Below are 27,615 nucleotides of genomic sequence, written 5' to 3' on the forward strand. Positions count from 1 at the left end.
ACTTCTCGATACGTGTCACAATATGAAAAAGACACTCGATCACTCTCTCGTGTCTTTTTAACTTTATTGTACATTTGTGCTGAATGTTTTAGAAACGTTACGTTTCTCTATTCCAACCGCAATTTCTCTGCGATCAATTCGAAAGCAATTTTACTTAAGCGAATATCGTGTGTCATTGTTCGTCATGCGCGCCCGCGCGAATTTTTTTTTTTTTTTTTGTCGCGGCACTTGATATCGCGGCTCTACTTCGCATAAGTGGATTTATAACTCTTTTCGAGAAGAAAATGGTTCACTGGGGTGCTGTGCGCACCCGACAAGGAGCCTGTTATTTCTCTAATACGGGAGCTATTGCGTCGGGGAACACGCCGCTCGAACGCGACGTGGAAAATACGAAATCTGAACACTCTGCACGCGACGACGCTAGTCGTCAGTCTTAGCGGCGCGTAATTTCATAAAATTTCCCAAAGCGGGGCAAACAAGGCAAAATTTACTTTAGGTTTGCGAATATAATACGTGTACACATTTTATGACGATAACGTCGAGTTTATTTAGCATTAACACGAGTTTAGCAGGTCGCGGGCGCATAATTCACAAATGTCGCTGGCGTAAAAATACGAGCGCGCGAGCAGAGAGAGAACGTTCTCTCTCTCTCTCCGCGAGAAGATTATCGCGCAAAACGAACTTTACTCGCGGATGTGTAAAATATATATTTCTCCGTGCGCGCATTACATCGCACATAATCAGAACATTTCACGGAAAAACACTCTAGACACACGCGTGACGTCGACATATCGCGATGATTGTTATAACGTGAAAAAATTTTATTTTATAGTACACCACGTTTATGCAAGTTTTTTTTTTTTTTTTTTGCGTATGTCCAAGAAAAACGTTGAAGTTGCGCAATGTGCAATGTGTGGAACATATGTTGTATAATTTTTGCAACACCTTTGCTGCGTCGACAAAAATACCGAATTTGCTCAATCAGAATTAATAATTTATTATTTACATTCATTATTTACTCTCTTCCTCAAAGGGCCAATCACTTTACTGTTTACCCCTGTATATTTTTTTTATTTACTACTTTTCTTCTGTCGTTACCAAGTTTGTCTTCGAAGAAGAAGAAGCATTACTTTTCGAATTACGACGATCTTCTTGCAGAAGAAATAATGTTGCGTCTCTCTCTCGCATAGAGATACCTTCTTTTTGCGACCCAGATACGTATAAAAAAATTCTTAATGGCATTTTGATAAGTTCGACTATTCGTGCGCGCGAGCGATATACGTATCTTCCTTTTCCTCGTTTTTTTTTTTTTTTTTTTTTTTACGTAACGCGGTGTAACTGCAGCGGGAGAGGTAAAAGCGTATTACTTTGCCGAAGTTGCGGGAGTCGCGGTCCTGTAACCGCGAGTGCGTCTCTTTCTCGCAAGTCTCTTGTCGGAATGGCGAAGGGGGAAGAGGAGGTATATATATATATATATATATATACCTTTTTGCTCCCATCGACGCCGGGAGTTCTTTCTACCCTCGCTCGGAGCGATTTTAAGCGGTTTTCCTCGGCGAAAGGCAGGCGTTTTCTCATTTTAGCGGCTCGCTCCCGATGAAAGATAAGTCTCGATATTTCACGCTGAATCGGTATGTTCCTCCCCGCGCACACGTACTTTATTTATCTCCGATACGCGAGAAATCGACGACGTCGATTGCCGAAGTGATTTCCCGTGGAATTCTTCAACTATCTCGGAGGCTGACGCCGCGTTCGCCTTTTTTAAGTGGCCGTTTCTCTCTTTTTTTTTCTTTCTCTCTCTCTCTCTTTCTCTCTTCCTCTGTTTCTCTTCTCTTTTTTTTTTTTATTTCGCTCCTCTTTCTCTTCTCGTCCTATTAAATTTGCAACCGCGATTTGATTATTTCGGTTACATTTAATTTCAGGTGACTTGATAAATATCTCGCGCAAAACCGGTGATTGATATTCGACCGACGACTCGCGTCCTGTCAATATCTAATATCAATCGTGCCGGATCGCGATAAATATGTTGTTTTTTTTTTTTTTTTTTTTTCCGACCAAAAGCGAGTCGATAAAAAAGACGAAAGAAAATTGCCGAGAAAAAAAGCAATTGCATATCGGGAAATACTTAGCTTTTCAATCCCGACTTGATTTACGCTTCGAAGAAAGTTGTGCCAATCAGAATTAGTCTTCTAGAGAGAATAAATACGGTAAGAGATAAATGTAACAGCCATTTCGTGCTCGAACGAAACTTCATTTTATTTCCCGACCATCTGTCATTCACGAATAATATATTTTAAGTGTTGCATTATCGCGCGATTATCCAAAATCAACGAAAATTCTCCAACTTATTTCGGACCGCAAAAATAAAACCCGGTTCTTTTCGAAAAAAACATTTCACGAGAAAAACACGAGGTGATACGTCGAGATATCCATTATTACACTCGCAGCGTTCTTCGCGCGGGCCATTTATATTTTCTTCTCAAGTATTTTGCCATCACCTTTTTCATAATTTTATCGCAATATACAGGGTGTCCCGAGAATTGGTGTAACATTTCTCGTGAACAAATAAGAAGGAGTAAAACCGAGTCAAAATGTTCTTATACCTATTTTGGCTAGATTCGCAATAGTTACCGAGATCTTAATTAACAAAGATCAGCGAGTAAGCGTGCATCGGGGGGCTGTCTTACGCGCGTATCTTTCGCGCGGATCTTTGTTAATTAAGATCTCGGTAACTATTGCGAAATCTAGCAAAATGGTAATAGGACTTGTTGACTCAGTCTTTTACTACTTCTATCTGTCTACGAGAGATGTTACACCAATTCTGGGACACCCTGTATATATATGTAGGTATATATATTCGCGGAATAACTCGCTACTACTAATCTTTCACGGCACAGTGAGAATATCCGCGGAAATCTTTATGAGACATTAGCGAGGCGTTAAATGCGTGGTAAATCCAGTCATGTGGAAAATCAGTCTCGTTTACGGCGGCGGTCGTGAAAGATTGTTCGAGGAGACAGTTGGGTGCTTTAGCGCGTCGGTGAAATATGAAACTCCATTTGAACGCGAAGGAACGGACGACGTGTCAACCTTCTTAAGCGGATATACACAAGGAGGCCCTTCGCGGAGATTAAGATCGAATTTATACTAAATTTCCCAATTACTCTTATTCATCTTTCATCTCACGACGAACGCGACTGCACGTTTCGACATACGAACCTTCTTCCCTTCTCTCTCTCTCTCTCTCTCTCTTGTTCTCTTTTTGTCATTGTAATTTCAATTCAATCTGTGGATTTTCCGCCCGACAGAATCTCGCACCGGTAAATTTAATAAGAAATTCTTTCGCAAGCTCTTTCCGCGATTCATCACGTCCGCGACCTCGGCGAATTATAATATCTCCGGTGCCTAGAACAAATAACATTAACATACTCGCGTTACGTGCGAAACGTTCTCGTTCTCCGCGCGCGGACTTAATCACACGTAGGTTGGTCCGCAATAAAACCCGGTCGGTCTTTTCGCCGTATCGAGTGTGCCGCTCTGCCATATCATTTACATTCATACGGCGTATGTAGGTGCTACTCAGCGCGCGCCGGGCGATACAACGACTAATTAATCTGTCTTTTGTTCCGGAAGTACTCTCTTTTTCTTTTGTTTTCGCGGAGCATATATTATATATATTTATATATATTTATATATATAATATATGCTCATGTACACACACACACACACTCACCCTTCTCCACACACCACATATATATATAAATATATATATACATATACATATATATACATATATACACACATAAATATATATATTATATATATTTGTCTATATGTATACGTTTCGTTATCTCGCGTTGCATTACTGCCGGATGCCAAGTTACATAACGCGCTTCCGAAAACAGCTCAAGCCGGGTTCTCCGGAAGTTAATTCGCATTTCATGTAGACGCGGTGCATTTCAGCCGCGCGCACGCCGCCCCTCACCCTCGCGTAAAACTTTGACATCGAAATATTTGCATATTCGATAAGACAAGATCTCTTAACTCTTCCGAAACAATAGTACGTTTGTATATATTTTGTTTTTTTTTCTTCGGTAACTTTTTTGAGCGATGCAGCCTTTTTTGGCATATTTGTTGTTTCTAGCGCAAATTAACAGAGAAGAAACAAAAGAGCTTTCGTTTTCAAACAAAAAAAGAAAAAAAAACCTCGCACAAAAACCTTCCCGCATTTTGTAACCGAGTAATTGTAACGCAAACATTGCGTTTTATATCGCGAAGTATATTGTCAAACACGTGATCATAAATATTAGTTTTTCTCCGTACAATAAACTTCGGCGCGCGTGTAAACCGCGTATACACCGAAATATATAGTTACAGTATGTAACTAGCAACTTGCGCTGATTTACATTTTTTTTTTTTTTTATCGCGGCGCAGTTTCGTTCTTACAATCGCGGAACCCTCATGCATAATTTTCGTGCGACTACAATGCTGGCACGGGGGGGAGGAGTAAAGACGTGAATCTCTCCACCCTCGTTGTTTCTTCGAGTACACTATACAGTATAAATAGATACCCCCCTTTTTTACGTTCATCAAGAGTACACAATGCGCCTACTCCACTCTAGTACGCTTTTGACCGATTTTGCAGCTGTCCGTACTTGTATTTTCCGGTTCTAATTGCGCCCTTTTATGCGATGACTAGAATAATGCGAAATGCTTCACGAGAAACGAAATAGGTGTATATATATATATATATTTAAAATTGTCGGCTTTAACAGTCACGTGAAGATTTAACCTCGCAATTTCGACATTTCATGGCGCTACGTGCGGCTTAGCAGAGCTAAGTAGGATTTAATAGGATTGAAAATATATTTTTGTGTTTTTTTTTTTAATAAACGCAAACTTTTTCAGAGTGCAATTAACTTTTGCCAATTCTCGTTAATTGTAAATGAAACAAAAACTGTCGATTTAAGTATTCGTCAGGAGTTATTAATTCAGTAAAAAGCAAAGTGAAAGAAAATGTAAATAAAAACAATAAAAATGAAAGAGGGATAAAAATTCAAGATGTTTCGCGCTTTTAAGTTTTTTACACCAGTCGGTAAGCTAAATATCTTTTTTTTTCTTTTTTTTTTTTTGTTCTGCTTTCAAAGGACGCTGCCGGAACATTACGTCTTTATTTTACACGGCTAAAATCCTGCTTGTGCGCAAAGAAGGAAGGGTGAGAGCGAGGAGGGGGTGTGGGAAAATAAAGTGCGAGGAAACAAAGAGAATACGAGAGAGATACGTATGATAAAAGCTCCGGTGGAATGACCTCCGTAGAAAGCAAAAGCGCCGTACGAAAGTTTATAATCCGATGAGCGTGATTTCGGACTGTGATTAGGGTAACTATCGGTTTGTGTGGTCTTCGTTCTTTCGTGGTTTCGAGCCGATAAAGAAAGTAGTTTTGATTCAAGAGCCCCGATAAGGTCGCGGAATTGATTTTTAAAGAAAGAAATGAAAGAAATAAGAAAAAATATCGCATGTACAATATCGTTGCTACAATTGACATCGTTATAACAGTTTGGTTGTGTTATTGCAGTCAGTCTTGTTTCTCTCCGGAAAAAAAATAAGAATAATTTTTACACACACTTTGTTAACGTTGCTCTCGTCCTCGAACCGGTTTATTTCTTTTTATCGTTTCTCTTACAAAAGTACTTATCTCCGCTTGCATAATATTTAGTACGTGAAGATAGAAACTCGAAAGATTATAATATAAAGCCTTTGGCGCGCGAGCGCGGCGCTCGAGCTGGCTGCCGATGTAAAATTTACTTTAAGAACATTATAATGCCATGGCGGGAAGTGTATTGGTGGTGGTAAGATAAGACAAGCACGATGCTCTTCTTGCCGCGGCGCGACTTGTCTCGCGATATTTAACCTCGGTAATATCGAGCGAGGGGTTGGAGGGAGGGAGGGAGGTAGAGAGAGAGACGAGTCTCCGCCGTTTTATCCGACGCGCACGAAGCGAGAAAGGTACCGGGCGACGTGACATTTTGTCGCTGCCGCGCTTGCACGCTCGAATCGATCGTCACGCTTGCCTTTGTTTGACTTAATTACCACAGTGATAGATCGGTAGATAGGCACCGCACGTCCGACCGTCGCGCGTCGCCGACAATCAGGCTCGAGAGAGGGTGGCTCGCAGGGAGGCTCGGCGGCGCTGAGATTCCGCCAAACCCCGGGTCCCCGATACGAACCACCCACGCTAGTAGGAGCCATTGAGCGCAGACAGTAGATTGATAGACGGATAAAAATAAAATGTTTCTCAACGTAGATTTCCATGCGCCGGAAAATTAAGAGATTTGAGTGTTTTTATTTATTCATTTTATGTCCTTCAGACGCTCCATCGTATCCTCTCGGATTTCTCTGTAAAGCCTTGAAAAAAAAACTCGTTCTTCTTATCAAGGTTTAATTTCTTTATTAAGAGTGACATTTTTTGTGAATAAAATAAGCTAAATAATAATGTGTATCGACTTTTATCTGGGGGGAGTCGTCAGTTTTTAATCAACTAGAAACGGGAATCTGTCTGTTTTTTTTTTTTAATTTCAGTAACAGCACTGATTTCAGAGCGCGACATTTTCGTATATTTGAGAAATATAAGCGAAAGAATAAATCCAACATTTAAATATATCTTCTCTAACTAATCTTGAGACAAAATACGTTTAATACTCGAGAACGAGAGAAAGAGAAAGACGGTCCAGTTTCCGTCTCTCCCTGTTTGAAGAAAATCTTGAAAGTCGGAAATATAAACTTGGAAATTAAAATATTAATTTAAGTTAAACTTTTCTTATATCGTATATTTATTTTTTCTCTTTTTCTTATTAAACTTCCCCTTGATACGAAAACGCTTAATTTATTAAAATGTAGACAGAATACACATTTCGCCGTTGGAGAGAGCCCCCCCCCCTTCTTCCTCGGAATAATTTCCGTCTTACCTTCGCGCAATATTTAAAGGACTTTCTTCCGCCGCGTGTCGATACAATTTAATGTTGTCATGTTTCAACCTGGCTGTCGTGGAAATGACAATAGCGGACTCGTTCGCGTATTGTGCGCGCGTCGAGGACCGCGGAAAATAAATTGCATCCGCGCGGCGCTTGTTCGTTAAATCGCTGCCGTTAAGAAGGTACACTATCGATTGCGTAAAAATGTGCCAAGTAGGAATAACCGTAGGGATAAAAGGTGGCGATGGTGGTGTGCCAGGTGGTGGCTCTCTCACTGAGGTAACGCCGGCCGCGCGTATAATAAGCCAATATAAATGCAAATGTCCGTGGGAGTAGGTATATATTTTGTATTTAGTGACTTAAGTGAAATAACACGGCGAAATTATGTGAAGTTATATTATTAAAGTAAAATTGCGGCGCAAATAAAGGCCTTCGCGCGCGCGCGCGCGTGTGTGTATATGAGACACGGTCGAATTATATGTGTACACGTGTTACACACGTAACGCAACGTGCATACAAATTGTATTAAGCCCTAACACACCGGTTCGCCATTTCGCAAACTGGATCTTTACGTGATCTTCGTGGCGCGAAATATTCCATTAACGATCTTACATCGAATGTGGAAAAATCCTTTATCGGGGACGTGTCTCTCGTGCATCTTTCTCTCGTTTCATTCTGTTCAGTTGATAAAAAAAAAAAAAAAGAAAAAAAATGCTACATTTGAACACGCGACGCTAATATAAGCACATTTTTAATATTTATTTAAATTTTAAACATTATTTTACGCGCCAGTGAATTTTTTTATAATAAAAATACACTTATTTGTTATTTTTCGCGTTTCTGTGTTGACTCTTAGAAGCTTTATTTCGAATTTCCTGCGACGCGAAATTTGTTTCTCCCCCGCGCAAAGATTATTTTTGCATTTTTTTTTCAAAAATATGTATGTTTACATTTATATTTCATGATTCATGTGCATTATTATTTCTGCATTTTGCATATATATATTACGATGTTTATATATTACAATGTTTATTCTGAATATATTTGAATTCGTTGGAATACGTATCACGTGTAAATGAAGAAAACGTGTGGAACATTATGCCACACGCTTCGAAAGAGAGTTGGCTTTGTTGTTCGATCCGCATCGCGGTATCGGATGATTTTAATTAACCGATCGAGCGTCGGCGCGCTCGACGAAGATAGTCGATAAATCGAGATCTCGCGATCGCGTGTCCCGTTTTTAACGCGGGAGATCTTCGCTGTCACGTGATGAGAATTAAACGAAATCGGCGGCGGGGTCACCCGATCGATCACCCAAGCCAAACATTGATAGAGGAAGCGGGGAGTTGTCGATAAGCATCGATCAGCCAAGGAAATTGATTCGAGTCAATGCGGGCCAGGATTCGTAAGCCACGAGCCGATATCAATATACGTTTCGAAAACGACTCTACTCGTCGAGGAGTCAATTTCGTTTATCCGCGCCGAGTCTTCGTGTTATGTACACAATCGATACGCTAGGCGCATTCCGTGACGATTGCATGTTTGTCTGATCGGAGATTTTTGAATATATCGCGTGATATTCTCCCTTGATAAAAATATTGATAAATAGCGATATAGGATTTAGAGAATCGCCGACTGATATATACAAAATCAAAGAAAAAGAGAAACACGTGGGTAACGGTAATAATTATTTTTCCCAATCAGTCAAATAATTTGGCGTATAAGTAATTTTTCAAATTCATTTGAATAAATATTTTGCACACGTTTCTCCGCGCGTCGCGACTCTCAAAAGCTTCTCATTTGCATTTTCGGTTTGTTACCTTCGGCTCTATTTTGTTTCATTATTCTTTCTTCTTTGGAGCGATAAAATAAAGGATTTTAAATTGTAAATTTCGCTCGCGGATGGTACTTGAGGTAGTTTCGCGCAAAGAATAGAAAGAAACTTCCGGGTGGTTCTGCAATATCTTGTACACTTTTAAGAGAGACGAAGATCGATCTTTATCTGCCGCGAGTCGCGTGCCGGTTAAAGGCGGTGACGAGATGCCGGGGAATAAGAAATTATATCGTAAGGGTTGTGGCGCGTGCCAAACTCACCCCCTCTCTCCTCGGTCGTTGTGCCGTGATTACAATATATGTGTGTATGTGTATAGGACCACGTATGCATATGTATTTTACGTACGGGTGTGCGCGCGCTTACGAGGCGCCCCGTAAGGGTGAAAACACAATCGTAGACCGGCCATCCATATGCATCGCGGTAAAGAACAACGATGTCGAAATTAAGGTAACGTATGCCGAAGCGGAAGAAAGTAACGTTCGCCTTGCAAATGAGCTCGGAAACAAGCTTCTTGGATTTCGCCTTCTATTTCCCTCTCCTCCCTTACCCAATAACCATTGCTGAAAATGATGGATAGAAATTATATTATCTCGGAAGGTTATATCCAATTTCGGGATCAAAGAGCCTAAATGGCTTTATCAACTCCGAGAGACTCCGATGCACAGCCGAGCGATTAGAACGTCCTTCTCGCGCGAGAACACGAAGTACTGCATCATATATATGTATATATTTTATATATTTTATATGTGTGTAAATATATATATATATATATATATATATATATATATATATATATTTACACGAGACGCGCACGTCGTTTTTATTTTTAAAAGTAAGTACGTCGTGAAAGAACGGATGAGAGAGCCAGACACTGATGCGTGAAGCTACTTACGGTTCTCGTTCGCCTTTTTACGACGTGCTTACTTCGGTTTCTCATTACAAAGCCATAATGTAATTTTTTATTCTTATTTTCGCACTAAATCATAAGTATTTATATACATAAATTTATTATCTGACACACTTGGAAGAAGAGAATAACGCGAAAATAAAACGATCAATACGGGGGAACAAAGATAGAACCGTAATTAATTAAAAGATAAAAAAAAAAATAAGAAAATTCGCTTCAAACCTGCGACGTTTCTGCGCTCACTTGTATTTGACAGGTTTGAGTTGCTCAAGAAATGCATCTGAAAGTAAAAGAAATTAACACGCTCGATAGATTCTAAACTGGATGCGGTAAAGAAGTTATTGGAGTTGACTTGTATAGACTCGCGAGATTCAATCACGTAAATCTACTTGCTGCACCGCGAACACGCATACATAAACGAACTTTGGGATATATATATATATATGTGTGTGTGTGTGTGTGTGTATCGCGTTTCTGCGGCGAACGGATTCATAAAGTGTATCCTGTTGGAATTAATATAGATTGACTGCCAAAAGCGCAGAAAATAGCGCGAACGTTCCAAATGTACACAAGCGTGTGCTTTCCTCCGCGTCCCATGATTTTCTAACGATGTTATTTATGTAGTTTCCGAGTTTCGCCACGTAGAAGTTTTATGATTATTTTACGGAATTTTGTAATTGAATGCGAATTCCTTTGGGAGTTAAAAAAAAAAAAAAAACATTGCGTGACTGCGTGAAGTTTCCCTCGAGAAAAACAAATTTAAATGCTACTTCTTTTCTCTCTCTCTCTCTCTCTCTCTCTCTTTCTCTCTCTCTGTTTAGAATGACACTCGCTATTGATAGAATAAAAATTTTTCTGAGCTATCGAGTGACACAAGGCCGATTGTTATCGGGAGGATACTTTCTCCGCTTACATGCGCCGTGTGTATTTTCCTCTCTTTTTTTTTATTACCGTCATAAAACGAGATGCACCGCGCTTGTTGCAACGTGCGTAGAAATCAGTCAACGGTCCTCCTTCTACCGACGGCAGTTACGCGCATATCGCGGAATTACTCTCGGGAGAACTCACCGCCACACGTAGATCTCCCGACGACAGGTCCGTTTCCGGCTCTTTTCGGAATATATGTATATATATATATATAGAGAGAGAGAGAGAGAAAGCAAATCGGAATGTGTGCCAAACGGGAATGCCATCCCCGACCCGATTAACGTATCGGAAAACTCATCCGCACGATCTCACGTACTCTCGATGATAGAGTCTTTAAGCCTTTCGCTACGACGATTTTCCGCGAGTGTTATTGGGTCTCGTCCTCACCCCGTTTCCGCTTCTCCGCTATTCATGAAATATATATAGTGTCGCATTTCTCGTTACCGTGCATGTCGAAATTTTATTACGCACGAATTTCTTTTACTTGCGCATTTTTTTTTTTTATCAACAAGACAAAATCTGTTGCTGCATTCGCGATTGCATCCCGACCAAAACAATATAAATGAGAAAATAATATTTAAACATCGAAAATATCTTTTTATTTCAAAGCGAAAAGCGGTTACACATGTGAATATTGATGTTATAAATAATCATTTATTTATGTCGCGCATCAGCGTTGAAGCTCTTTATTTAGAATCTTGGGGAAAAAAATACCTCCAAAAAAAACCTTTTTATATAACATGATTTTTTTATTGCATCTTTTACTGATATTTTCGCTTTCCATTATTTTTATATTTAGATTTATCGATTTTTTAAAAGCGCGGCGAATCGTTCTTTCCATTTGAGAAATTGCTTTTTACACGGAGATTCCAATTTGCAATCCGTAAGTAGAAATGCAATTAGAAATTGATATCGAAATATGTAGCGCGCCGCTCGTGACAAGTCGGAAATTTTCGAGAACGCTCGGATCGGCCATTGTGTTGTTTTTCAAATTTGACACACTTCGCGTCGAGTAGCGCGCGACCTTTCCGTGTTCGGGGCTTGTTTTCGCTCGTCTCTCGAGTGAATTCTGTGCATCAGCGTGTGTCAGAAATGGCGAATTTAACAACGAGCGATCATTTCGAAGCGTCAGTCGAATAATCGTTTGACGGAACAATCGATGTGTTTCTCGATGTCTGGATCGGTGTTAGTCGCGTCGCGTCTCGCCGCCGAGTAACTTCGTCTTCGACGCGCGCGAATGTCGCGCGCGCATTTCGCGTCGTTCACTCGAATCGACAAGTCCCCCGCGATTGTTATTCGCGACATTTAGATCATCACGGGAGAGAAGCATCCGACGAGATCGTCGAGGGACCCGTCTCGATGGATTTGGCAAGGCAAGTGACGAGTCGAATGCGGTGAATATATAGAGATACACACGTATAGATTCGCCATTGACAATATTCTTTAGAAGTTACTTTACAAATTGATTCTCGATATTGCGTTTTTCACTTCTCTTCGTTATTTATATTATAACGTTTCTCGGAATTGGTTTCTCACAAGGCTACGATGATTATTAGACGTAATGTAAAAGATAATTTCTCAAGTAGTGACACAATCAAATACGTTATTTTTTTGATTGACGTAATTTTTTTGGCCTGTACCTCGGATGCTTCCGAGAATCGCGCGACGCCACGTAATTTCCGTAATTGCTTCGCGTACAATGTAAAATGCGTGAAGCTTGACGACAAACCAAATTAAGTACAAATTGTTGAAAACAAACGCGCGTTTGTCCTTCAAGAATCGTCAAGCTTTCTTCGTTTGATAACCGAAGATTAGAGTAAAATTTAATAAAAAAAAAAAAAAAAAAGAGCGATCAGTTTCATCTTACAATTTTGCTGAGGAAAAAAATTGGCACAATTTTTTTCTCAAGATAGAAAACCATAATTTTTTCCGCAGACTTTTTATTCTTCTATAAGTAAGAATCGACGTTATACGGGATGCATAAAGGCTTTCGTAAAAAGGCTTTATCCCTCCTCCCCCCGCCCTCTTTCTTCTTATCTTTCTTCTCCACTCCCCCGATACACGCTGTAACGCGGTCGCATACATAAGTGAAAAAAACATAACGCGAAATATCCGCTGGAATGATCGCTCTTTGGAACTGTGTTCCGGGGAAAGGGTTGGAAAACGTGCGGCGGGGCCCCGTGTGGCTGTGGGTTGCATAGCGAGGAGAAAGGGTCGTGAAACGACGTGGAGTGTCGGCGGCCGACGTGGTAGACTTGCTGCTGCAGCGACTCGGCGAGTGGAAAGAGAGAGGAAATCGGAAGCGAGAAGAGATGAAGAGAGAAAGAACATCCCCCTCCCCCCCCCCGTTGCCGCGCCGCCACAAAGTAGGCGCGGCGCTTTATCGCCGACTAAAGGCTGAGAGACGCTCTCCCTTGTACTCTTTTACACGTGCTCTTCTCGGATATCTTTTCCTCTGCTTTCTAAACCCCATCCTCACCTCTCTCTGTCCTTTCGCCGCTTATCGTAACAAGTTCTTCTGTCGACGGAGACGACGCATCGTTCGCTGTATCGTGTCGTGGATTTTATATCGAGTGATCCGTACCCCCTACGTGGTAAACGTAGTGTCGTTTTAGTTTTTGTGTTTTAAATTTGATTTTTTTCATCTAGATTAATTAAGTAAATTAATTATAACGCTCGTCGAGCAAATTTGCTAAATTTTGGGAAAAGACTAATAAGAACCGATGTGATTGTTGGTGCGCGGGAACTTCACGGGAACTTCGTTAAGAATTGAAAAATGCAAACGTTTCGATCCCACGACTTTGCATAAGATCGAAATTATCGCGCAAATAAAAAAACCAAGCAAGTGAAGATTTATACGTAGATTGACGGGCTTGAATAAAGTGTGACACAGTAACATCTCGTCAGATAACGCTACGACGTTTTTTTTTCTTTGTTACATTTGTAACAGCAGAAAAAACTTGTGCACACAATATTTTGCTGTGTAATTTAAAAAATAAAGTTTCTTTTATAAATTTTCTACAAAGTTACGAAGAAAAAAAAACATTTCTTCGCCGAGTTCGTGTCGCAATTAAAAATTAATGCAAAATTGATCTGAAAAATTTAACGAGAGACGATACGGTCTTGAGTATAATTGATCGGGAATTTTTTTGACTGCAAATTACATAAAATTTGGATGACGGTGAAATAGCGAAAACGGTGTCTCGCGACGTCGCGTCTAAAGGATCGATTTCAAATATGAAGAGAAATTCGCGAACGCGAAGAGCACGCTGCTGCTTATTAAATTTGTAATATTCTTCACATTATCGGCTAAAATGGATATAACATAATGACGCGCACGGGCGGATAAAGCGCATACAAGGCTGGCTCATTCACATACGTGACGAGTTAATAGAAGCATTGTTACATGATGCGAGTTTGCTTACGAAGTCCGGCGTGCGTTATATGACTCAGACGAATGATTGATCGATGCACGAGAGAGATCATATTTCTGCGAACGCTTTAATAAGAAATCCATACTCTCTTTACGAAATTCTATTTGCCCCTCACACACATCACTTTGAAATAAAATCTAATCTCTCTTTATCTAAAAATTACATTGTTATCGTTTTCCAATATTCAACGTGGCGCACGCCCCCGTTACATTACGCCGTATCATTTAATACAATTGTAATGCGCTTTTGAATTGCGGTTTTTGTAAATTTAAAAAAGAATTAAATTTGAATTGTAAAAAAATAGAACGTTTTTTTTGTTTTTTTTTTATTTTTAAATTATAAAATACGTTAGATTTTTTATTCTCATTAATCCTCATTAACTCGTATTGTGCGGATTGAGCAACGTCATATCAATCTATTTTTTTTTTCCTGTTACAGGTGAGGTGATTGGCCAGCGGTTCCTGGGCAATGAAAGCCACGTGGAGCACTTCAAGCTCCTGGAACGTGCAGCGACCTCTATTCTGATTGGTGCCAGGTAATTGTTACGTGATTCTTTGTCGCGTCGTCATCCCCTCGCGCGACCAAAGGGGGCTTACATAAATGAGATAGTCATCAGACTAGACTCACCGCTCATTGGTGCCACGAGCCTCAAGTGGCTGACGGGCTACGAGTCATTCATTCGATTACGCATCAGCCGGGTGACGCAGCATCACGCGTATTAGCGGCAAACAGAGACGCGATTTACGCGCAACGGCGTTCGATATTCATTTGTATTCGTTAAGAGCGAGGACAATGTGCGTATCGAATTCTAGATTCTCTTCTGGTAAAACTTGTTTTTAGTAAAAATTTTAATTTTTTAATACCCCTAAGCTCCTTTTTTGATATTATATAAATCTGCGTGTGTGAAAGAAGCTTTAAGATAAAATCTCAAAAGATAGCTCGGAATTAATGAAGATTTTATTTTTCATCATCTTAGTTTGTGCGTTTAGTTTTTTAAAAACAAAAAAATTTGTATTATTACAATTGAATCCGCGTTTTGTTTACGTGAAGATATTATTGATTCCTCGACGTTTCTCTGAGGAAAACTCTGGTTCAAATTGGTCAAAGAACTCGCGCGAGGGAAAGGTGTGTTTGAGACATCTTGTTATATCCAGAAGCGATTCAATCGATAGACGCACAAAGGAGAACAGACTCTATTCAAAAATTTATCTGCGCTGTAGAAAGAAACTTTCGAGAATTCTAACTGATTATAAAAAAAAAAAAAAAAAAAATACATATCCTTTGTGTTGTATAATTTAAAATAATTTTAATTCTAACTGAAATATTTATTTCTTTTAACGTCACGCTTTTGCGATGTTTCGCGCGAAACGAGAGATTGTTAAAAATTTTGTTTTATCAAAGTTTTTTTTTTTTTTTTTTTTTTTTTAGAATAGAATCAGAAATTCACAGATGAAAAGCGACGCGCGNAAAAAAAATACATATCCTTTGTGTTGTATAATTTAAAATAATTTTAATTCTAACTGAAATATTTATTTCTTTTAACGTCACGCTTTTGCGATGTTCCGCGCGAAACGAGAGATTGTTAAAATTGTTTTTTTATTTTTTTTTTTTTTTTTTTTTTTTTTTTTTTTGCTAAGAATCAGAAATTCACAGATGAAAAGCGACGCGCGCGCGAGGTTGTGCTCTCGATATATCGCTGGTTTTGACTTTTCGACACAATTGAATCGCGTCGCGGCGTTTCATCATTTCTGTGTTGTGCGTAACTTCTCTTTGCTTTCTGACATTATATCAATCTGCTCCAGTTACGCCGCCAAAGCCGCGGGCTGGAGATGAAAAATGTATCTCTTTGCGGAATCTGATATAAATACATTGGCTAATGGAAACCTGATATGGATCGAAAAATAATTTAATTTTTTTTTTGTCTCCGAGTTATGCTTTTCCACCACCGGACAAAGTCAGCACAATGCTGGTCGATCGTAAAATCAATTACGTTATACTTCGAGATACATAGCTATCGGATCTTTTACTCCGATTTTGTCCTTTCAGATTTTTTTTTTTTTTTTTTTGATTTATTCTTCGCACTCTCTCGTGTCTCTTTTACACACAGTTGCGCGTGCGCGTGAAAGATCGCAAGAATCAGCAACTTGAAAATTATCTAGAATCAGCGTTTGTTTAAAAAAAAAAAAAAAAAGACATCTTTGAGATTTATCTTTTAAGTGCATTTCCTTCTTCTCGCGTTCTCAACTCACCTGTCTTGTAATTATCAATGTTTGCTCGCGCTTCAATCCGAATCGTCGGTGTTACGAAGCGCAGAGATTACGGAGGAGACACGATTTATGGGTCGGGATTTAACGCTCTCGTTTCGTTTTGCAGGAACGCCATTTACAACATAAGTCTGCACGATCTAACGGAGATCGCCGACCAGGTGAGTACAGCGCCTCGCCGTTACCATTTCCAATATCTAGAATCCCGACAAAGAATGATTTAAATTGGAGGAGCGACAGGAAGATTTAAATAGCTTCGCGCGTCGTTTCTTCTCTCTCTCTCTCGTTCTTTTTTCCCTTCGAGTTGCCATATTTCAAAAATCGTCGCAGCCATCCGTAACGCTAAAAGAGCTGCTTAACGATTTACTGAAGCGCGCCTCTTTGGATATTTATTTTTAAAACGATTACCCGAACGCGCGTGATTTCTAAGAAATGATGTGACGACACGCGGATTTCTAAGTAACGCTCTTTCATCCTTTGGGTGAAGGAGAATTTGTCGCAATAATAAATTTGTCTTTCGTGAAAGATCCCACGATTCGTTTAAATATTTATACTCTCAATCAACTTACACAAAAGTCAAACATACGGATAGAGGTCATCTCTCTCGACTAGAAAAAATTCTCAAGTTTTTAAAACGCGTTCATAAAAAATACAGTCCATGTATTATTCTCAAAGCATGGGGGTTCTTTTATGTGTCCTTTCTTCTTTTACGGCCTTCGCTCCAATTAGATTGAGAGAAGACCTCTTCTCCGTGTGTATAAAAATCGAGCGAGCGGTTCTTCTCGCGCCGAGATAGCGGGGGCAGAAGTCACAAAAGCGATATTGATCTCGTCTGCGAGCGACGCAATTCGCGAAACTCAGCGAGGAGAGAACTAACACTCGGACGCGAACCCGCAGAAAGTAGAAAGAGGTTAGCGCGAACAGAGGAGAATCTTTGGCTCTCTCTCTCTCTTCCTCTCTCTCTTTCTCTCTCTCTTCTCGAGGCGGCATAACACACACATACACAGCGAGTGAAGGGATCGATCGGAGACAAACTCCAACCCTCTGTGTCTTTTCCTACCCCGTCGGCCAATAACATCTTCGTCGAATAAAATCGTAAAAGTCACCGCTGCCGCGACCGTATCGCGATTCCGCGATCGATTCCGATTTGAAGGATTTAGTCGGTAATAGAAGGCAGAGTGTGAGCGGGAAGGGAGATCCGTGTGAAACTTTTGGATATCGCGACCTGATTCGATGCAGTTCGGCTACTTTTGTGCGAAAAGAGCATTTCCGGTTGAAATCATCCTTCTTTCAAATAATCTTTCTTTCATGGAAAACAAACTGAACCCGCGCACGCTTCTCTCGATTCTCTCTCGCGAGAAAATTTATCGAACTGCAGTTTTTTTCACTCTTTGCCTGTCGCTGCAGCTTTTTGGAAACATTCGAAATAGTTTTTCATTTATTTTCAGAACAAACTAAATATAGATCATTATAAACGCGTGTTACATATATACATTCAATTTCGTCATCGAATTATTTTTGTCACCAAACCGATCCGAAATACATCGGTTATTTTTACGCAAGAAATTATCTTCTCGACAGCTGTAGGATTTAATTAGCGCTTGTATACAACTCGCTATAATTGATTAAATTATCACTTTTTTGCGATATGTAAATTATTCGCAAGTGATTTGAGCAAGCAATATTAAATTTTATTGTAAAATAAATTCTTCACGTGGTACATGTTTATGGAACGGGTTAATTGTCAATTTACGATAACGTAATATCAATGAATTCTCTCAATTGGAGTCTCGTTATATGTGTACGTTTGTGTTTAAAGAAGTCTTTGCGAAAACGGCGACCGATAATTGTGAAAACGTTACGCACACGTATCAATTGCTTGCTTCCTCATTCGCGCATATTTTTTCAACACAGAAATGCCGACGCAAGTTTTGTTTACGGCAAAAAATATGAATATAAGATAATGATATACACATCGAATATTATACGTCGGAGCAAATCAATTTACTGCAAATTGGAAAGATAACGCAAAATTCAACATTAAATTGCTACGAGAGAAATTTGCATTTCATAACAAGATCTACTCTGAATATTCACGTCAGCATTGCGTCGATCAATCCTCTACATAAATAAAAATCAATCGGAAAATGTTAAAATTATAGTTTTACGTGCAATATCGTATTAATATCAAGAATCTAAATTAATATAACGCTTCTCTCTCTCTCTCTCTCTGTATATAACATAATAACTTAATAAAATAAGTTATTTTAGAATTGTACGATCGCTAATCACAGTATAATTTTTAATTAATTTACATTTAAAAAATATTATCGTATAATTTTTAATAAAAATCGTCACCCGCGCTGAAATCGATCGTTCGCACATGCAATATGCAACGATTGACGTCTTCAATTTTAATTTGCATCTGTGTTATCGTGGCAGAGAAGCGGTATTCGGAATTAATAATAAACGACGTAGTCTGATATACATACACACGTATACATATCGCGCGCGAAATTGTTTGATACCGTGTAATACCGGCGTTATTGAAGCTATAATCATTTTTCTCACACGGTAAAACGGGGACGGCCCTTTCGTTGTATTTTTCCGCTGCATTTTACCTTAACGCATACCGCACGTATTCGCTTATATTTAAAACCTCGTTTAAAACAGTTGGTTTTATTTTTACTTAATTAACTTTTCTTTATCAGTAGCGTATGTTCGCGTTATTTGCGAGAGTTTTCCTTCGCACACGCGCCGCGCACTTGCTTTCAACTCGCGGAAATATTTTCCCCAACTTCCGAGAGAGAGAGAGAGAGTCGTGACTGAAAATAAAAAAGCCTCCTAAAACTTGTACGAAGTAAAAATAATAAAATAATACGAAATAATTTATATCATCACGCGCGAGCTTCTTCTCTACAAAATTCGTTTTCACGTTTGAAGAAAGCATTCTTTCACAATTATAATCTCTCGAAGTTTGCGCTCGAGAGAAAATAGATAGTTTTCAGAGATGCTGTGCGCGATGCAAGTCAAGATAAAGACGCGTGATGGGGCAAAGTGAAGCGCGGAGTTAAATAGCCGAGAGAGCCCGTTTGATTTCAAAAGCTTGACGGGGGCAGAGAGAAGAAGCTTGGAAGACTGCCATTTCGATAAACAACAATTTTGCGAGACGGTTGCGCCGCGCGCAACCGTCATTCGCGCAAGAAAGACGCTGTTGACATCGTAATCCCTTCTCCCCCATGAAAGTTTTCCGCAGGGCTAATTGAGTCTGCAAGCCGTGTTCTCTTCTCCCGCCCCCGCCCCGTGTGCTGGCGTCGCAAATTTTAGTCGAGAAGCCACCGCGCCAACTCGAACGGGAACGAGTGTTATTTCCGCCTACGATAAGACGAGATAATGGAGAGATTCTCGATCTCTTTAAGAAGAGAGAAACTTTCTTCGAACTTGGGAGAGAGAGGTCGCGACTTTTTCGGGACTTGGTACGTTCGGGCTGATAAATCGACCAATTAATCCGATTTCGAGTGTTTTATGAGGGTTCGATTATTTAACATTGATTACTTCCGACAAATCTCGTGTTTTTTCCTCTTTCTCTCTCTCTATTATCTCTTTCTTTCTCTCTGATTATTTAATACACGGGATATTTAAAATTTACTCAATAAAACACGCATTTAAAAATTAATTTCTAATTAGATATAATTGTGACTCCCGAAATACATATAATATATCCGTCACACTCGTGTCCAATTTTGTTCAATTTAAATTTTTGATTTGACATATATAAGTCGAATTTTAACCACGTTAGTTTTCCATGTAATTTACGAGTAACCATAAATCGCAGACACGGGGAAACAAATTGGATCACTTTATGATCGTTTAATAATTATATTGAAATATTTCCTCTCTCTCCCGGGATATTACTTCGCTATCGGAAAGGATCACGCGGTCGCAATTCGTTATTTCTGTTGCCGCGATATTTAATATACGAGTCCGGCGTAAATTTCGGCAGCGAACGGCCGATACACACACACGTAATTTAAACGTGTACGCGCAATTTCTTCCCGGCCGCGCGATATAAGTTTCGACATTACCGTGGAGAGAAGAGAGAGAGAGAGAGTATATATACTATATATACTATAAAGAAACTTGGATCATTCCGGGATAAAGGTTCGGCGCGTAAATTTATTCATGATTCATCTAACTTCGCCGTACTTTTTTTCCGCTCGTGACTGTGAAAGCCGGTACCCTAGAATGCTCTCTCTCTCTCCGGCTCTCTCGCTTCTCCGCCGGCTAACAAATTTCAAACTAAGCTAATACTTATCGGTTCCACCGATAGTGCATAATTTATGTTCGCGGTAGCTAACGCCGGCGCGGTGTGCGGGGGGGGAGGGGACTCTTCTCTCCGTTCCGCGAATCGATATATAACATCTTATTCGCATCCGTGAGAATAAGTGAGACGAGAAATATATGTCGATGATATATGCTGATTTATTTATACCCACACGGTCCTGAATATGACCGCGCGCGCACACAGTATGCGCGATGAATTTCGCGGAAAGAAAAACAAGCGTTTTCTTTATGAGGGCGGCGGCGGCTACGTTGAATACATGCGGAATTGCGCGTGGCGCTGTCTCTTATAAGAATATGAAATATATATTTAAATATATATATATCCAACGAAGAAATAAGCAATAAGAGAAAAAGCAGTGCATGTGTTAATAACAACTCGAGCCATGACGGTAATAAACGTTTTGCTACCGCAAAAAACGATAATTATTACGACAGTTTGTTTTTTGTTAAAATAAAAAAAAAAAAAAAACAAATATTTTGACTTCTCCATCGTCGTGTTGCTGCAGCGCGAGAGATTTTTCATTTGAGGCCACGTGTATTAAAAAGATTCGCGGCAAAACGACAACATTTTTTTTTTTTTGGGAAATTGCCCGCTATTTGCGCGCAACGAACTTTTTTTTTTTTTCAAAAACGACGAAACGAATATCATTGATCGTGTTCTTTTACGATCGCACTTGCGCAAAGTTGTATCTGAAACAAATATCGACAGCGTGTTTTTGCGTGTTGTAGAAATAGTTTTTGATTTTCGCGAAAAGCGTGTTCACGACGTATTTTGATCGAACCTCGGGGTCACTTTTACGGAACATATCTAATTGTAAAAGTGGGATTGGATTTCGAACAGTCTACAATCTGCGGTTTTTGTAATATAGTAAAAATATGTTTGACCTAAAAATTATTTTATCTCTCTTTTGAATGTATAATTAATCAAGCTTTCAATCAAAGCGCGGAGTCAAATAATGTCTTAATTAATTAAAAAGCTTAATAGGATCATTGTTTCATGCTGTTATGAATCTTAATATAAGAATTGCTCATTAAATGTACGCGCAATTTATATAATTACGTGATGTTCGCACACGTGTATTACCTACCTACACACACACACACGTAAATGATTATTCTCGGATATATTCGAGAAAATCTTATTTAAGAACGATCCAAGTTATTTAGGGACGATGTGTGTATATATACGTACGATACAAATTTAATTCAGACGCGCGTTTATTGCTTACATGCAAATTTGCATCACACAAATATAATGCATCACCCGAAAACAGCCCCGAAGAATCACCTGGTTTGACGAGAGACGTTCAAATGTATCGAAAATCGATCGAATCGGACTCTCTCGTGACTTGGATTATCCGGGTATGAACTCGGATAACGGGGATACATAGTCGGTCGTCCGCGCGCGGAGGACAACTTTATATAGCAAACTGCATTGTGTTTACACAATGCAACAATTTCGTGAGATTTTGTTTTTAATTATAAATATTATTATCTTCTCTCTCTCCCTCTCTGTTTTTTTTTTTTTTTTTTTTTAACATGCAAAAGATTCTCTTTATATTTATGTCACGTTTATTATTTATTCCTATCGCATATACAATTGTGACGGTGTCAATCTTCATTATTATTAGCGATTTTGATGAAAAGTCGATACTTATCCGGAGGAGAGGACGAAATAATGTTGCGATAGGTTTTTGAATACTCAAAGAAAATATGAATGAGGTAGAGACGGATTCTTCATAATCTTGTTGGGACGAATAAAATAAATTTATTAAGTAAAGAATGAGTGAAATGGATGGGAAGAAAAGATTGAAAAGAGAGGTATTGTAGATATTTCAGAGAGCACTCTATTTATTCATTCTTTACTTTTTGAATTCAATTTGACCAAATTTCCATAAAAAAATGTAGAAACAAGAACTAAACAATTTTATTCGTATTTAAAATCTAAACTTTTTTCTTCTGAAAAAAAAAAAAGATTTTATTTATTTATACATCGTGTCAGATAGAATCTTGTCTCTCTCGATATCTCGTTATTTTCAAAATCACGTTCGTTTGCGTAGGGGTTTTCCTTCGTCAAATTTATTCCATCTCCCGTGTATTGGTGTGCACGGCGCCTAATGCAGCTCGCGCCACGTTGCAAAGTCGACCAATTGCAATCTCTTCTTCTCTCTCTTTCTCTCTCTCTCTCTCTCTGTCTATCTGTCTTTTTATCTCGTTCTCTTCTTCTTCCTCTGTTTCTGTCTCTTTATATATCTCACGCCGCTTCTCTCCCGACGAAGAGAAGAGGAAGAGAGAGAGAGAGAGATAGACGCGGCGACGACGGCGGAGCGGCAGATCCGAAGTGCCGAGAGTGAGAGGCGGCTCTGACCGGTCATTCACTCGGGATGGTCGCGTAAAAACTTGCCGCTCTACCTTCTATACGCTTCTCTCGCCCGTGTGTACTTTATGCCCGCACCGTATCTACGGTGTATATCCTACGGGAGAAGAGAGAGACGTGTGTGTGTGTGTGTGTGTGTGTGTATGCGCGCGCGAACGGTTAGGTACAGCGGAAAGAAAGCGGAGAAAGACAGATGCGTGTAGAGCGCGGAGACCGGTCGGTCGGTCTCTCCTCTCTCCTCGCTCGGGTTTCCGTGTGCATTTCGACAAATCGTTCCGCTCGAGCTACAATGTCGCCAGGCCTCGGTCGATCTCGAGCGTTCTCTCTCTCTCTCTCTCTCTCTTCGTTCGCCGTGCTATCTGGACTCTCTTGATGGTCGTTGATAAAAAAAATGCGCCCGGATACCGTAAGAAGCGGTTAGAAGCGCTTGCATCCGTGCAGAATGCCCGACCGTTAGCCCATTAAAGCCCATAACTATAAAGAATACAAAGAATTTCAACAACACAAAAGAATGTTAAACAGGTGAACCGTAAAGCCACTTAGATTTTTTTTTTTTGTCTCGGATTAATCTCGGCAATCGTTAATCCTCGGAGGAAGAATCTGTCGTGAAAAATTTCGCGTTCTATTTTTATAGGGATTTTCTTTTAAACGCGAACGACCGACCGTATCGATCGCTGAAATTATTTTAATAAAATATTTGCGTCTCTCTCTTTCTTCTTTCTCCCCTCCTAAAAAAAAAAAAAACTAATCTACGACACTCTCCGCGTGGAAGAGCTCTATCTCTCTCTCTCTCTCTCTCTCTTACACATCGTAGTGACGTTTATACATAAAGCAATTTTTACGTAGCTCATAATTAAGAAGTCGGACCGGGGAGTGAAACGAGGAGGGGGGCAATTGCGCACGCGAGACGCGCTAATTGCTCCCTCCCGCGATATCGGCGTTATTCAAATTAATCAAAGTAACTATCACGTCGAGTGGCGGTGGCGCGACTATTAATTGGGCGGCTTTTTGTTCGTTAGGTAACGGCCGCAATTTGCGGAGCGTTATTCGTATTGTCGTTCATTAAATTCACCGCGCACGTACATACTCTCTACCACTACCTACTCAACCCTACTTGAAAATCGGTGCGCAAGAAGTTTGTCTTCCCGCGGCACGGGGTTTTCTTTTTCTCCCTCCTCCTTCTCCTCCTCCTCCTCCTCTTCACGCTGCTCTTTACGTATCTATAAATTCTGCGGACGGTATGGTTGCTTCATGGTAAAAAGCCTTCTTCCTCTCTTCCCCACACGCGGTCGGTAACTCACTATAAGATATTGACTTCGGAGAAATATAGCGGAGACATTTTTATCGGAGCAAAGTAGCGTTTTTCCGCAACTTCTCCTTTTTCGCGCGCGACTGTTTAAATGAAAGTCGGAAGAGGTTCTTAGGAGAGGCGCAAAAAGGTCGCGCGGACGCGGAAACATTGCGCGCAAGAATATTAGATTGGACGGTGAAAGGTCGTATATTTGTTAAATAAAAGCGACGACGAAGCTCCTCCTCCTCTCCTCGTCGCAGTGTGAAAATTTTATCGGTCGAAATAGTCAACAATTGTTCGAATCGCACAGAGCGCACCCTCAGCAAGAAGCTTTCCGGCGAGAAGCGACTCATTTAGCGAAAAAGTTTTCCTAGGTTTGAAAAAAAAAAAAAAAAAAAAAAAAGGTGAAATCGGTCATTTTTTCTCGAAGAAAACTTAAGAGACGCGACGAATCGCACGCTCTGGCGGGGGAGAGAAGTTACAATTTGCATTGAGTGCCGTTCGGTTTCCGCGCCGAGTGGAGGAGAAAAGAGGGAGAGGATTTTAACGAAATTAAAATGATCCGTTCCACCTGTGGCGTTTTCACCGCGAAGAAAGAGAGAGAGAGAGAGATGGAGAGAACGCTAATGGCTGTTTCATAAAATCTAAAAAGTTACAAGTTTCACGACGGGTGAGTTACCGTCACGTCGGTAACAAACTGCGAGTCGGAACATTTCTCGTCGTTCCATAAAATCGTTTAAGTTTTTAAAAGTAAAAGGTACATCTTTCTTTCTCTTTCTCTCGCACGCGCGGACACAGTTCCGGGACATTTTTATTAGCACAACGACTAAATTAGTTTTGTAATCCGTAAGATCGTAAGTTTACGTGCTTTTGCGCGCTTGAAAGATTTAGCGGCTCGATTTTCCGCGCTCGACAGGACAAATTACTCCGACAAAACTCCGTATCTTGCTTTCGTACTGTTATTATTATTTATTCGAGTCATTCGTGTCGCAAACGTATTTGTTAAAAAAAACGTGACTGATACGATATCACAGGCGTCGTACGTCCGTATGTCAGAGCCGAAGGGAAGCGTCCATCGCGAGCGTGCGTACTTTAGAATTTGTGAACACGCACGCGCGGAACACACACAGCCATTGTTTCGCGAGCGGATAATGCACAACGGCAAAATATATTAAATGCCCAGCGCTGTAGCTAGCGCGTGTCTCGATTCGAAACCTATCATTTTGCACGTATCCCCCGACCGCGCTTTTCCTCGTTTTCTTCGTGAAAACCGTAAATACCGCCCAACAATACGGCCGATAGCTATGATTGAACTGAATTTCAGAGATTTTGTATAAAAATCCCGCGGGAGATATTTCACTCAATCTGACAGAGCGCGCGCGCGCGCGCGCGACTTCTTCGGGCGCGCGCGCATCTTCGGACGGCGGATGACATAATGCATCGGCTCGTTTGAAAACCGTGACGTGCCCCGATTATAAACATCGAATATTTCTTTCTCTCGTTGGAGATGCATTTTATTTTATTTCATTTGTTTTTTTTTTTTTTTTTTTGGTTCTACTTCCCAGTGAAATATATATTTTTCATAATCGCATATATAGATGCCTTTGTGCTTTAATCCGTAAGATTTTAACATATTTAAATAATTTTTGTATTTTATAGCAGAGAATTCCATTTTTTTCTGCATGCATAAGTAAAAGTCTCATAGTTTCAAATTTAATGTAACTTTACAACGGCTAGATGTGTGCGCATATTACATTTTTTGTGTTATTTTAAAGAAAATGTACTTATTCAACAAGTATATTTTAACGTTGAAAATGGAGAGCAATAGTAAAAATAACACAGTATTAAAATTAGATTTATTACATTACTTTCTGCATAATTTTTACTAAATTGTCTTTTTTATCGGGAAATTGTCTCTTCTCCTTTTTTTCTCTTTCTCTCTCTTTCTCTCTCCCGATGGACGGGGCGGATAAGGGGATAGGAGAAGGAGAGGGATGAGAAAACCGCGCGCGGATGGAAAAATGCGTCGTGCGGCGTTGAAATGCGTATAACTCACTTTTATACCCGGCTTTAATTCCTCCCGACGGGAATACGTAACGCCGCTTCTTTCCTTTTCACCGGAGGGACTGCAGAAAAATGTAGTCGGGAATGATATTCTTCGCGCGCGAGCTGATTTTCAAAGAATATTTCGTCGCGAAATGACACGTGTGATTTCGCGTCTCTTCCTCTTCCGGCGGCGCGGCGAAATGTGTTTCAACGTGCGCGAAAGACATCGTCGCGCGCATGTTGTCTCGTTCTCTTTTATCGAGAACTGGCCGAAATTTCCGGAGATGATAATTTTAATCTCTCACACACGCTACCGTATAAAGTTTATAGACGAAGAAACGGATGTATTTTATATATCTAATATTGAGTGAGGATTCGATAAGGGATAATAAAACACACATTCACGGCAAAAGCGCACACATAAAAGCCGCCGCCAATCGATCGATTTATCGTCGCTCAATGCGTCTACAATTTCCAATGTTTGAACAAGCTCTGTGCCATATTTGGCAAACCTACATACCTCTCCTTGTTTAAATAAAATATTAGAAACTATGTGGACTATACTACGCGGCAATACAAACGTGTGCCTCTCAAACTTTCAAATATTATTACCGTGTTTTTCTGTATAAAATACACAACGCATTACGTATCAGTTTTGGAAGAAAGGAATCGGTAGAGTTAGGTCGCAATTGCGCAATATATTAGATCTACCGGAAAGTTCTGTCCGTTTTTGGAATAAAACAAAATACAAAATTTTCTTACCGTCAATAAACTTTATTAAATAATATAATTGCCATTATTATATTAATGATTTATTGCTCAGCGTGAGGGCAATTTGTATATCCCATTTTTGAAAAATTAAGAAAAATTTGTATTTTGTTTTATTCCAAAAACGGACAGAACTTTCCGGTAGACCTAATATCGTCACTCCCTACGTATAATTACATAAGTGTCACATATGGGATTTTCAGTTTATTGCATAATGACACTTAGAAAGTCATGTTCTTTATGGTCTCACCAAGTATTAAAAAAAAATATTCATAAGTATGGTAAAAATTTAAAACCGAAAGATCCCTTAACTAGGGGAACTATATGAAGCTTCAAACTTTTTTTAAACTGCTCTCCTCTAAAATTTGCGTTTTGGAGTTACGGGATTATACGTAGGGAGTGACGATATATTACGTGTATACATTATATATATATATATATATATATATATA

General features: G+C 39.8%; 1 protein-coding gene across 1 annotated transcript in view; it reads left to right on the forward strand.

Annotated features, from left to right (window-relative positions):
• LOC109857270 (semaphorin-1A-like) overlaps positions 1–27,615 on the forward strand; it is a 193,181-nt gene that overhangs the window by 99,015 nt on the left and 66,551 nt on the right. Inside the window, exons 3-4 of the mRNA XM_020433431.1 lie at positions 14,512–14,608; positions 16,447–16,498. Of these exons, the coding sequence (XP_020289020.1) occupies positions 14,512–14,608; positions 16,447–16,498 (149 nt within the window). The remainder of the gene's footprint in view (positions 1–14,511; positions 14,609–16,446; positions 16,499–27,615) is intronic.

Source organism: Pseudomyrmex gracilis, unplaced genomic scaffold (genome assembly GCF_002006095.1).
Source record: "Pseudomyrmex gracilis isolate BER0280 unplaced genomic scaffold, ASM200609v1 scaffold_153, whole genome shotgun sequence".
NCBI classification, from domain to species: Eukaryota; Metazoa; Arthropoda; class Insecta; order Hymenoptera; family Formicidae; genus Pseudomyrmex; species Pseudomyrmex gracilis.